Source organism: Epinephelus fuscoguttatus, linkage group LG21 (assembly GCF_011397635.1).
Source record: "Epinephelus fuscoguttatus linkage group LG21, E.fuscoguttatus.final_Chr_v1".
NCBI lineage: Eukaryota > Metazoa > Chordata > Actinopteri > Perciformes > Serranidae > Epinephelus > Epinephelus fuscoguttatus.
Genome location: NC_064772.1, coordinates 35,864,215 through 35,876,482, shown reverse-complemented (window position 1 = coordinate 35,876,482; position 12,268 = coordinate 35,864,215). Strand labels below are relative to the sequence as shown.

The 12,268-nt window shown below is 42.0% G+C and overlaps 1 protein-coding gene across 2 annotated transcripts in view; it reads right to left on the bottom strand.

Moving 5' to 3' along the window:
* The window catches only part of stk17a (serine/threonine kinase 17a), a 46,460-nt gene extending 35,041 nt beyond the window's left edge, over positions 1-11,419 (bottom strand). For both annotated transcript variants that reach the window (XR_007448268.1, XM_049565594.1), the window contains exon 1: positions 10,971-11,419. Coding sequence is in view for 1 of the 2 variants with exons in the window: in XM_049565594.1 (XP_049421551.1) it covers positions 10,971-11,152 (182 nt within the window). In the remaining variant the exon portion in view is untranslated. The remainder of the gene's footprint in view (positions 1-10,970) is intronic.
* Between the last annotated feature and the right edge of the window lie 849 nt (positions 11,420-12,268).

The window sequence follows — 12,268 nt, the reverse complement described above, 5'->3', positions numbered from 1 at the left end:
GAACTTAGAATAGACTTAGTTTTTGTCATTGATTGTTTTAGGTGGGACGTTTGTTAGGTGGCTAAAATACATTTCACTGCTGGTCCCCATCCACATTGCTAAGTTCCCATGTCAGAATCCAGCCTGCTCCTCCAAACTGGGGGCGTGCTGACAGACATCTACTGTGTGTTATACACTGACTTAACATAAGTACCCTATACAACCCCACTTCATAAACTCCAAACTGTCCCTTTAATGTGTTTGAGGCTGGCACCACAGCTCAAGACACAATCAAGCTCTGATTTTTATTTTTCACTTGTCATATCTTAGCATCCTCTCTCCAAGTGACCGTGGTTCAAAGACCCCTGACAGCAGAGTGTATTGGCGTGGGTGTGGCGTTGCGTCTGGGAACATCAGATAGAGGCCGTTTGGTTTGGGAGTCTGGGCCCGCTCTTTAGAAACCATACTGGGCCACCACAGCCTTTTCTAAAGCAGCGTCAGCACATTTCCAAAGCCAGCAGCCTCATTCACAGACTACACCCTGAAAAAGATGGCTTTTGTGTGTGTGTGTGTGTGTGTGTGTGTGTGTGTATACAGACCAAGCCAGAGGTGATGGCACAGTTACAGCTGCCATAAAGAACCAGTCTAATGGACGCCGTGGCTGCAGAGAGCCTCCAGTGCTCTGTGTGCATTAATACACTCATATCTCACAGAGAGCTGCAGCAGGTTTCACCAGCTGTTGGTCTATTTATAGTGTCAGTGTTTAACTGCTGAAGGTTTATGCATCACTGATTTAAAACGTGTTGCACCACACAAACTAGTTTATACAGAGCTGAACTCTAACCGTTAATATTCAAACTGCAGTTAAATAGTTATCGTCCAGTTCATTTTGCTGGAGCGATTCATCATGCTTAGATATCTTTAATAACTTTCAGGGTTTTTAATCTACCCTGATAAAGTGTCCTGAAGCTTTTCAGACACTACAATGACTCCTTACAAGCTCCATGACACTGAAGGTTTTTATGATGCCTCTTTGCTGAGAGTCACATGATTTGCTGTGTCCTCTGTGTCTTTTATTCAGTTACAGCTTTTAACAAAGCTGGATTTATGCTGCAGTCACTGACTGATGATTACGATGTAGTCGGTTTCATTTGATATCATACTGTAGCTAAAGGAAGCACTTCCTGATCTTCATCTTTGATGGACAATCTAAATCTACTTACAACAAAGGTAACACAGCTTTTTAAGTCTAAATTGCCTATTAACATAACTAATACATCTACATGAGCACACATTATATTAGTTTTACTCTGCAGTGGGCTGTTAATGATTATTTGGTACTTTAACTCTGCAGCGTTGGCAATGGAAGCCAATAGATGTGTCCATGTACTTTTAAATTCTACTGAGGTTCAGCTAAATGTAGAAGAAAAGGCGCCAGGCTGTAGACATATGACGCACACTTTAGGTGACAAAATATTAAAACTTTTTTCTTTAAATATTTGTATAGGCTACATGTTTTTACAACTGGAGAATGGAAGAATCACTTTAGACGTACAACAACGATAAATAAAAAAATAAAATGTCAAAAAATTACTCTTTTTTTTATTATTCGTTTTTTTCTATACTTTTTTGTAAAGAAACAAAAACAAAAAGAGCCACGTGAGGCTACAGGTTGCCTTCCCCTAGCCTACACTCTGCAGTTACACCTCCAAAACACTAGTTGGCGGTGAGGTTTCTGTGAATTGATTCAAAACACACATTAAACACACATTAAACATGGCTTAATAGAGACAACTTCAAACACAAGTACACAAATCAGCTTCACTATAACTCGCAGCATTCACAGACAAACACTTGTCTTTATCTGGACACATTTTCCCCACAAATACAACATGCTAATGTTATTAGCACAAGCCTATGGCATTTTACATTGTATAAATTAGCCTAGCAGCTAGCTGACTTTTCCTCTACTCATATGAAGCCAGGGACAACAGCAACATTTAACAAAGGTAATGTTACAAACTTCGGCTCCATTACAGCTCACAAGGTTCACTGACAAAACAACTGTCTTATACTAAACACATTTTCCATACAACATGCTAACGTTATTAGCACAAGCCTATGGCATTTTACATTGTATAACTTAGCCTAGCAGCTAGCAGAGATTTCCTCTGCTCATATGAAGCCAGGATAAATCACACACAAGATTTAAAATGCTGTTTTAGTGGAGGCTTTATTGTCTTCACAATTTATTGTTTCTTATCTGTGAAATTAAATTAAATAAAAGTTTTGTTTCCACTGAGGGAAATGGTTTCAGCTCACAGAGACAGACAGGAGGTCTGCGTCCTGTGACGTGTAGTTACATTTCTGGACAGGTACACATCAGGCTTCAGCGTAGGCTTTGCTGTAGGTACGACATCAGTTCAGCACAGAAGTATAAATGCCACTTTAAACCACGTCAGTGAATCCTGGCTCTGTGTGGAGGCTGTTTGCAGTCTCATAGCTGGGCTCTGTGTCAGGCTGCCAGGCGGCCCTGGATGCATTTAATGAAATAAAGATTTTCACTGGCTCGGAGCCAAACACCGCCACTGGCATCAACAGATTTCCCTATGTGCACACCAGAGCTGGCTGATGCTGTGCATCCTCCTGTCATTGTATTAGTCACTGGTGTCAGAGCCACAAACACAGGCAGGACGAAGCTAACTGGGACGCAGCTCTGAAACTGTAGGTTTTAAAGTTAGGCTACATTTCTACAGTATACAAAGACTTTACAGTTAATAACCATGAAGCCGGGGGTTTCCCTGCCATTATACAGCGTAGGTGCCAAAGCATTTTTGATATGGTAGATAAGCAGATGTACTCAGTATGATAACCGTCAACTTTTATATCACGGTATAGTACCTTGAAACTGGTATATCGCTGCAACCCTACAAGACATTTGCCATGTATTTTAAAACTTATCAGTATCATCTTTGATTGAAGAGACTCTGGTGTCAGAGTCAAGGGTTGGTTTAAGGTTTACCTCCCTACAAAACATATAAGACTGAAATAGAATCAAAATTTCACAGAATGAAAATGTAGGTGTTTCACAAATTTACCCCCCTAGAAAGTAACTGTATCCTCAGCCGGACTCCTGGAGTGAAATCCTGACCAGGGTGGCTCTGTGCAATCACTAAAGGGCTCTGCCTGGGACCATATGGGCTAATAAGAGAGTGGCCTTTTCTGTCACTAAGACCCATCATGGAAAAAGCTTTGGATCTTAACCATATGGAATTCACTGACTGCTTCACCATTGTCGTAGTCACTAAAGGAGCTTGGCTGTGGGCCATCTGGGACTCCCACTGCAGAGGGGTATTGGAGGGTATTACCTTAAACTCCCCGATCCTCAGCCCACCCTCACTCCTGGTGGTGGTCAAACAGCAACCATTCTAATACACCAGTTCATCCTGTTCACAATACTGTGTTTATATATGCATGTGAATATTAATATGTACAGCAAATTACGCCAGTCAATACAAGTCAGTGGTCTGTGATGTGTCTGCTCTCTTGAGAGGGTAGAAAAGAGGGGGGTTGGTCAGTTGTCCGTTACTGTCCTTCTTGAGCCTTTGCAGGACGTTTCCTGCCCCAGATCAGAGTCCTCCTGTGAGACTGTGAAGGTGAGGTCACCAATATTTGCCACAACATGTCAGAAAGATGGTAGATTAGATCACCCCAATGCGTCATGCGGTGTTCCCTGACTTAAACCAGATGGCCGCTTCTCTACTTCCGGCCCCTTTGCTCGAACCAAACCCATCGTCGAATTTGGCCTTCATTTTGTTCTCGACTACACTACAGAAAATCTTGGTCGACTGAAATTCTACCTACTCCTCTTGGTCGATGGGGAAAAAATATTCTGCACGTTATCTCTAGATTAACTAAATGGACCACAGTGCACTGAGTCTGGTAGGGTTGTGTGTCCACCAAAGTGTTTTTGTTCCTGTCACAGAGCTCGACAGTAACACTTGCCCAGGGTGAGTTAACTCTGTGTTCAGGTAAGTGGAATACTTGGAACTGGAATTACCGCCCCGCGGTTGCTTGCCTCAACGCACCAGTCCAGTGTCTCTGACAGTCTCCATCCATGTCAGTGAAAACATGGATGCTTCACACACAGAAGATCTATACAATCAGCACAGCACATACGAAACTGACTTACTGTTTTTAGCCCAGTAGCTAACGTTAGCCATCTCGCCACTCCAACAAGGGCTCTGTTGTGATCGTATCCATTTCAGAAGCTTTGTGATCCAGGCTTGAGCATCTTTCACATAGTAAAATAAATCCAACACTGCATGTCTGTGATTATTTATCCATTTTCCAAGAGTTTAGAGTTGAACAATGTTTAACTTTGGGTGAGACACCATGCTTGTCACTGTCACCTGCCGTCCAATCACAGTGGAGAAGTGGCGGGACAAATACCACAAAGACCAACCTGTCGCATAGGACATCTACAAGTGCTGAACAACCACCACACACCTTGATGGACACACAGCCTTCTGAGAGTAACACCACTGATTGTCTGACCAATGAGAATTTGGTCGGACAAGAGGACATTGACCAACCATCCAGAATGTGATAGCCCTAAAAGTCTTGTAACTGCATCTTGCGTGGTTGTGACACTATTACACTGATGAAATCAGACAGACTGATAAACACCAGGCAAAGTGCTTAAAACAGCTTCTGTAGTGGCCCCAGCTGCAGTAGGTGTCACCAGTAGGGCTGTAGTCTCCTGGTCGACTAGTTGATTATTTGGTCGCTCTGCTCTCGTCCGACCAAATTCTCATTGGTCGAATAATCGCCGTGTTGTTTTCATAAGGAGAAAAGTGCTCCATCAATAGCTTTCCAGTATTAATCCATTATTTCCTGCAGCGCGGGGACAGGCTAAGTTACCTGTGAAAATGGGGGTGTTTTTAAAACGCCCCGTTGTTGACAGAAAGTTGAACTCGCCCACCCTCACGCTCAGTGTCGCGGTGACGCAGACCTCCTGTCTGTCTCTGTAAGCTGAAACCATTTCCCTCAGTGGAAACGAAGCTTGTATTTACTTGTATTTCACAGATAAGAAACAATAAATTGTGAAGACAATAAAGCCTTCACTAAAATAGTATTTTAAGTCGTGTGTGTGATTTATCCTTCAGGGATTTATACTTCAGGATTTATCCTGGCTTCATATGAGAAGAGGAAATCTCTGCTCGTTGCTAGGCTAATTTATACAATGTAAAATGCCATAGGCTTGTGCTAATAACATTAACATGTTGTATTTGTTGTTTAGAAAACGTGTTTAGTATAAGACAGTTGTTTTGTCAGTGAATGTTGTGAGTTGTAATGGAGCCAAATTTTGTAACATTACCTTTGTTGAATGGTGCTGTTCTCCCTGGTTTTATATGAGACAAGAGGAAGATCGCCAGCTGCTAGGCTAATTTATACAGTGTAAAATGCCATAGACTTGTGCTAATAACGTTAGCATGTTGTATTTGTTTGGAAAACGTGTTTAGTATAAGACAGTTGTTTTGTCAGTGAACCTTGTGAGCTGTAATGGAGCCGACTTCTGTCACATCATCTTTGGTAAATGTTGCTGTTGTTCCTGGCTACACACAAGTAGAGGAAATCTCTGCTAGCCACTAGGCTAATATATACAATGTAAAATGCCATAGGCTTGTGCTAATAACGTTAGCATGTTGTATTTGTGGGGATAATGTGTCCAGATAAAGACAAGTGTTTGTCTGTGAATGCTGCGAGTTATAGTGAAGCTGATTTGTGTACTTGTGTTTGAAAGTGTCTCTATTAAGCCATGTTTAATGTGTGTTTAATGTGTTTAATGTGTGTTTATCGTGTGTTTAACGTGTGTTTGTTTAACGTGTGTTTAACGTGTGTTTAATGTGCGTTTTGAATCAACTAAACTTTACAGCACTTCACACAGTCCTCCGCTGCCGACTAGCGTAACTGCAGAGTGACACAGACACACCAACGAAGAAGTAAAAATAACGTACAGATTTTTTTTTTCCCCACAACTAATCGATTAGTTGAAGATTATGTGCGACTTCAGTCGACTGAGATTTTCTTTGGTTGACTACAGCCCTAGTCACCAGGATCATATGATGACACACACACACACACACAGATTTACAGGGTGAAAACAATACCGGCCATCATGATGCTGTCGTGACTGATGATCTTTGCTTTCAAGACGTCACGTCCTCTGATCTTTGCCGATCAGAGGACGTGACGTCTTGTCTGGAGCTTGAACATGGCTCTGTGTAGACCCAGAGAGACACTCGGTGGAATCAGCCAACACACGACCGATCAACTGCGAGGAGAGGTGTGAGCGGGGCGGCATCTATCCATATCTCAGTCGAGGAACTGCTCGCTACACACATCACACTTCACACTTTATAAACACACACGCTGCTGGAAGGCTGCGCTACAGGCCGAATGTTCTGCGTGATCGTTTGATGATCCTGCTTCAGTGTCAGGCGCTGCTGTATGTGTGTAATGTGACAGAAGCTTCTATACAGACGGAGCAGATTCAGTTTCAGCTCAATAAAGAAATACAGCAGAGTTTTCTGTCAATAAATACTGAATTCATTTAATAATGAATAAGAGAAGTCTACATTCCAGCAGACACTCCACTTGATGAGATGTTTATACTCCAGGTAAAAAACAACAAACCAGCACAGGGCCAGACAAACCCCCGTTTATGTCCGAGGGTTTAATCTGGAAAGGCCTCATGAATGGAATTCCACCGCCGAGTTCAGAGGGCTCAACCAGGGAGCTGGCCAAGAGTCAGCCAGGGAATAAACACAAGTTGTACGGCAGCCCCTTCATCTGTTATTACACCGATTAACAGCCAGAGGAATGTCCCCGCTGAAAACAACAGCCTCAGCAACACGCCGACCAAAGAGAACAACCATCAGAGCTGGACAAGATCCTAAACTGATGTGATTCCAGTCTATTCTGTTACTGCTCCTACAAGACCATGATGATGCTGCAGCTTTCATGTCTGTATTCCCATTTCAATTTTTCCTTTTAATTATCTCCTAAGTATGTCCCAATAGGTTTTTATTATTGCAACAGCTTTTAATTATTTCAGCTTTGTTTCTGAGAAAGCTGGAGGGAGGACACTGGAGGAGCCGAGGATCAAACCGCTGACCATGCGATCAGTGAACGAAAGAAACAAAGATGGAGGCACCGGAGGAAGAAATCAGAAATGTGCTGTCGGCGTTTAAATCAAACGTCTCGACTTATTTTGGATTCTTTACCACAGAAGGAAAGAAGGACTTGGATATGACACACGAAAATAAAGTACTGTGTGAATGCTACAGACATGAGGGCTCACCTCACTCTCTCCAGAGATAGGGTTAGCCGCTGACGGCCAAGCTAACGTTAAACCTGCTCCGCTGCAAAAATAACCAACACTGGAAACACTTAGCTCGACACAGCTACCATCAACTGTGAGAGTGAAGATAATAACACAGTCCATCACCTACTTCCTGTGCAAAGATCTGCGTCCATACAGCACTGTTGAAAACCAAGGCTTTTCTTACACACTAAAAACATGTGAACCTGGAGACCGCTGTCTCACGTTCTCCAAACTACAGCGGGACATTATCCGACAGAGGACAGACTTGATTCATATTAGCCTGTATAAAAATGTTATATAAAGGAGGGAGAAAGAAACAGATCTTATCTCCACAGGTACAACTAGAGCTTCCCTCTGACGGTCGACCAGAAAGGTCATTAGTCGGCAAGATTTCATCAGTCGCTTCATTGCAGGAAAAACAACAACAAACAAACGTGAAACTCTATCAGGAGCTGCTCCTTGTCAACATAAATCCAAACCTATATGACTGGACCATGTGTGACTTTACTTTGAAAGGACAGACACAGGAAGTGTCCACGCTCAGCAGTCAGACAGGAGTCAGGTTAATCTCCAGGGCTGGTACCTGCGGTTATTCCACAGGCTAGTTAATAACATGTCGGGCAGGAAATCCAAAGTGTGGGATCATTTTGAGAAGGTGAAGGACGAACCCAAGGTGATATGTAAACTCATCTTCATTGGTCGACTACAAACATGACGTATCATGTGAAACATGGAAGTAGCTACATGCCCATTAGCCCACAGCATCATTAACAGGCGGCTCGCTCAGTGTGTGACGTGCACTTGGAGATAAAATATAGGCCTATATTAATGAAGGTTCATTAGTACGGTTTGTATTTCTCTGTAATGTAGCACAGTGTTAACAATGTTACTGATACTATTCTTTCTCACACCTTCAACTCAAACCACCAAAATATATCATTTAATCATTACATTCATATCAGAAACATGCAGGAGACTAGTCCACTGATGGACCCTGATGAGGACTGTTGGTCCACTGATGGACCCTGATGAGGACTGTTGGTCCACTGATGGACCCTGATGAGGACTGTTGGTCCACTATGAATGTCCTCAGCTCTAAATACAATGAGAACACCCGTTTGATCTCACGTAACTTGTGGTGTTCATGAACTTGAACACATGAACTGATGTCAGCTGATCTGCTGACTATAATGCTGCAGATCAGAGTGGCACTGCAGATTAATATAACCTTTCATGTTGTTCTGTGGCAGCTAATCTCAGTCACAATGTCAGGTCATGCATTGTAAAGCCACACACACACACACACACACACACACACACACACACACACACACACCCTTTCCTTTGTTGTGGCCCTCTAAGACTCAAACATACATATCTGTACAACAGGAGCTGTAGCTGCTGAAATGACTCTAATTCAGTCTAACGTCAACTCTTATCTCTGGAGCTGTACCTAGGTCAACACACACACACACACACACACACACACACATAGCCACAACACTGTTATCTTTGTCACAGAGCTGACAGTGAAGCAGTTCAATGTGACTCCAGTCCCTCTGTGGGTCATTAGTCATGGTAAAAGCATATTCCAATCAAAAAGGGATTGGCCTTGTGACTCTGGTCGGGGACAGACCCCAGATCAGTGTAGCCGACAGGATGGAGGGCATTTCCTCTACTAATTAACCCTGAAGAAATCCTGTGAAACACTAGCTGGTCAAAAGGGGAACCAGATCTGAAATGGACTGGATCTGACTTTCCAAGTGTCAAAGATAAACCATCGAATATGTTTTTTGATTTGATGACAACAGCTTCTGATGCATAAGGCTCTGAAGCAGGAAACAGCACTTCAAAATAAAAGCTCTGTGCTGGAAATGATCTGTCCTTAAAAATAAAGTGTGTTTTTTTACAGAGTTGATACACACACACAGTCACTTGATCCATCAAGAGAGGACCTGCGGCCCACATTTGGACCGTGACCCACCAGTTGGGAACCACTGGCCTAAGGGACTGTTCTTTATTTATCAGAGGAGGGTGGTAGATGGGGTGTGATTTTTTTTTTTTGATCCTCCCCAAAGCTACAAATATTTTTTCTTGAGTCTCCCTCAGTGACTGGCGGAAAATGCACGACCGTCCCTCCACTGTAAATTTAGTTATAAGCTCCCTTTGATATTCTAAAGTTTTAAGTTAAAAGACAAAGACAAAATCCTGGAGTTGAAAGAAGCCTCGGATTTTCTCTCTTGTGATGCATGCTGGGTTTTTTTCTGGCCAATATTTTAAATACAACACAGATATTGATTTTGGTGACTGATTTTTAAGTGATATGGTTTGTTTTCTTTCTGACAGGAGCATTCGTTGCACATGATGTGTCCAAGGACCGTCAGGAATTTGAAAACTGTCTTTAGTTTCTAGCTGTGATCATCAGTGTCGTTTTGGTGATTTTTGAAGAAAACATGTCCTCCAAACCCGCTTGCGAAAAATCTGCGGTAAAATAAACACAAAATACAACCATTTAAATTTGTATGCCCCTCCCCTGAGCCAAAACAAAAAATTTAAATCATCAGTCCCTAATCAGCGCTCGAGAAGGTATTTGACATGCCTCCCTGTTTTGCACCCCTCATAAGTAACGAACAGTCCCTAAATCATTCTGTCTGCAGCTTGACTCCATCACACTCATCGGGCCTGGCTATGGCCTGGGAGACAGCCCAATTGTTCCACTGCCAGCCCTGACAAGTACACAACAACAACAACAACAACAAAACCAAATATTTGAACCATAAATTCACCAACGTTGCTGAAAGGTCAGTTACTCCAAAAAGCAAAGCACAAATGTGCAGCATTTTCTAACTGGCAGGTCCATAAAGAACATAAAAAATGAAAATACACGTAACTAATATTATAAATAAATAATACAATAATATAAATGCCAATTACCAATTAATTTTATTTATTTATTGGTTTCATTTTTTAACTAACATATTAACTCAGTTGAAATTCACATTTTCTGTCTTCTTCTTTTTTTTAATTTTTATTTTGCACCACCCCCTCACAAGTAACAAACAGTCCCTAAATCAACAACAACAACAAATATTTGGATCATAAATTCACCAACCCTGCTGAGAGGAAAATTATTTACCCCAAAAAGTGAGGCACAAATGTGCAGCATTTGATAACTGGCAGTTCCTTTTTCTCTCAATAAAGAACATAGAAGATAGAAACAAATATAAATAATAAAAAAAAAATTAATTTATTCTGTTTTGATTTTTGTAACTAACAAATCAATTTAGTCGAAATTCACATTTTATTTCTCTTTTCTTTTTTAGCACCACACCCTCAAAAGTAATGAACAGTCCCTAAATCATTCTGTTTGCAGTTAAACTTTATAAAATATATAAATAATAATATAAACTATAACAATGAAAAACAATAAATAAACATTACAGTCACCAATTTGTATCAGCTTCGGCGGAAATCTAATTTTCTTTTTTGTTTTCATTTGTTTTTTGTAACTAACTAATTTTCTTTCTTCCATTTTTTAATTCATTTATTGATTAATTTAAATATTAACCACAGTTCCGTGCAGCCAGCCAGTCCGTCTTACCTTCCCAGCTCCTTCCCGGGGATGATGGTGTAGTGGTCGGTGAACGGCTCGGTGCTGATGGTGGTTTTGATGTCGGACAACAAGCCGCTGCCGCCGCGCGCCTGGCTCGGTTCTGCCGCCGGGCTGTGCTGGAAGCGGGTCCGGCTCCTCGAGGTCCCGGCGCGAGGACATTCAGGTATCATGACGTCGCTTTTTAACGGAGCTGTTAGTGACCAAACGTCCGGAGGAGAAGTGTCACACACTGAAACACACTGATATCAAACACCGCAGCTGAGCCGCAACTTCAAACGAACATCCGCGCGACAGACACAGATCACTGACCGGAAGTGAAACACTTAAAATCATCCGCATAGTTTAATATGGTTTTAAAGAGGCTCATTTTGGTGCTGTGGAGTCTGGACCCGGCTCTCCGTCTGTCAGCGGACCTCAACTCCTCACTGACGAACAAAGTGAAGCGGAGCCGAGCGCGCTGAGCTGCTGCTGATTGACAGGTGAGCTGACCAATCAGAAGGCGAGATGATGGAGCTGCTGCATTCATATGGAAAATAGGATGAAGCGTTGTTCAGACTGATGCAACCACACAATATTAAACACTGAGCAAGTAATTATGAAATAATTAAATTTAATTAAAATATACTAATAATTAATTTAAAATAATAATTATGAAAACAGGGGTTAATTGTTTTAACGACAAATAATTCATTCAATTATTTCTGACATGATTTGTAGTTGCAAACAGGTGCATCACAACAACACAGAAAAAGGATAAACCTCCACAAAGTCTGTCCTGCTCCTTTGTACAAGTGTTGGGGGGGTCCTTTTGCATTGATCCTCCTGAGACCCTGTGCCCTCATTAGCACACTTTGAGTTTACTTGACCTTTCATGATGGCCAAATGAAGCCTCATGAAGCATTGTCTTCATTTTTTTAAAGAGAGAGGCTCAAAGAATGGCAATTCAGTGTGCTTTCAACTAGTGATGGCCAAATGAAGCCTCATGAAGCATTGTCTTCATTTTCTGAGCCCACTAGATGGCGCTCATGGTTTAAAGAGAGAGGCTAAAAGAATGGCAATTCAGTGTGCTGTCAACCTTTTGTTGAACAAAATTTTTTTGCACTAAGCACCAACACTGTTGTCGAAAAGAAGCTGTCAGCAATGTGTGATGGGTCTGTAATGATTTGCAAGCGCTAACGTTAGCTTGCTAGCTAACATTCCCTCGCTAGCTATCTTGCTCCTGACTACAGCGACACGTATTAATTAGCGCTCACGTCGAGGCGCAAGTTGTGGGCGGAGATAACGGT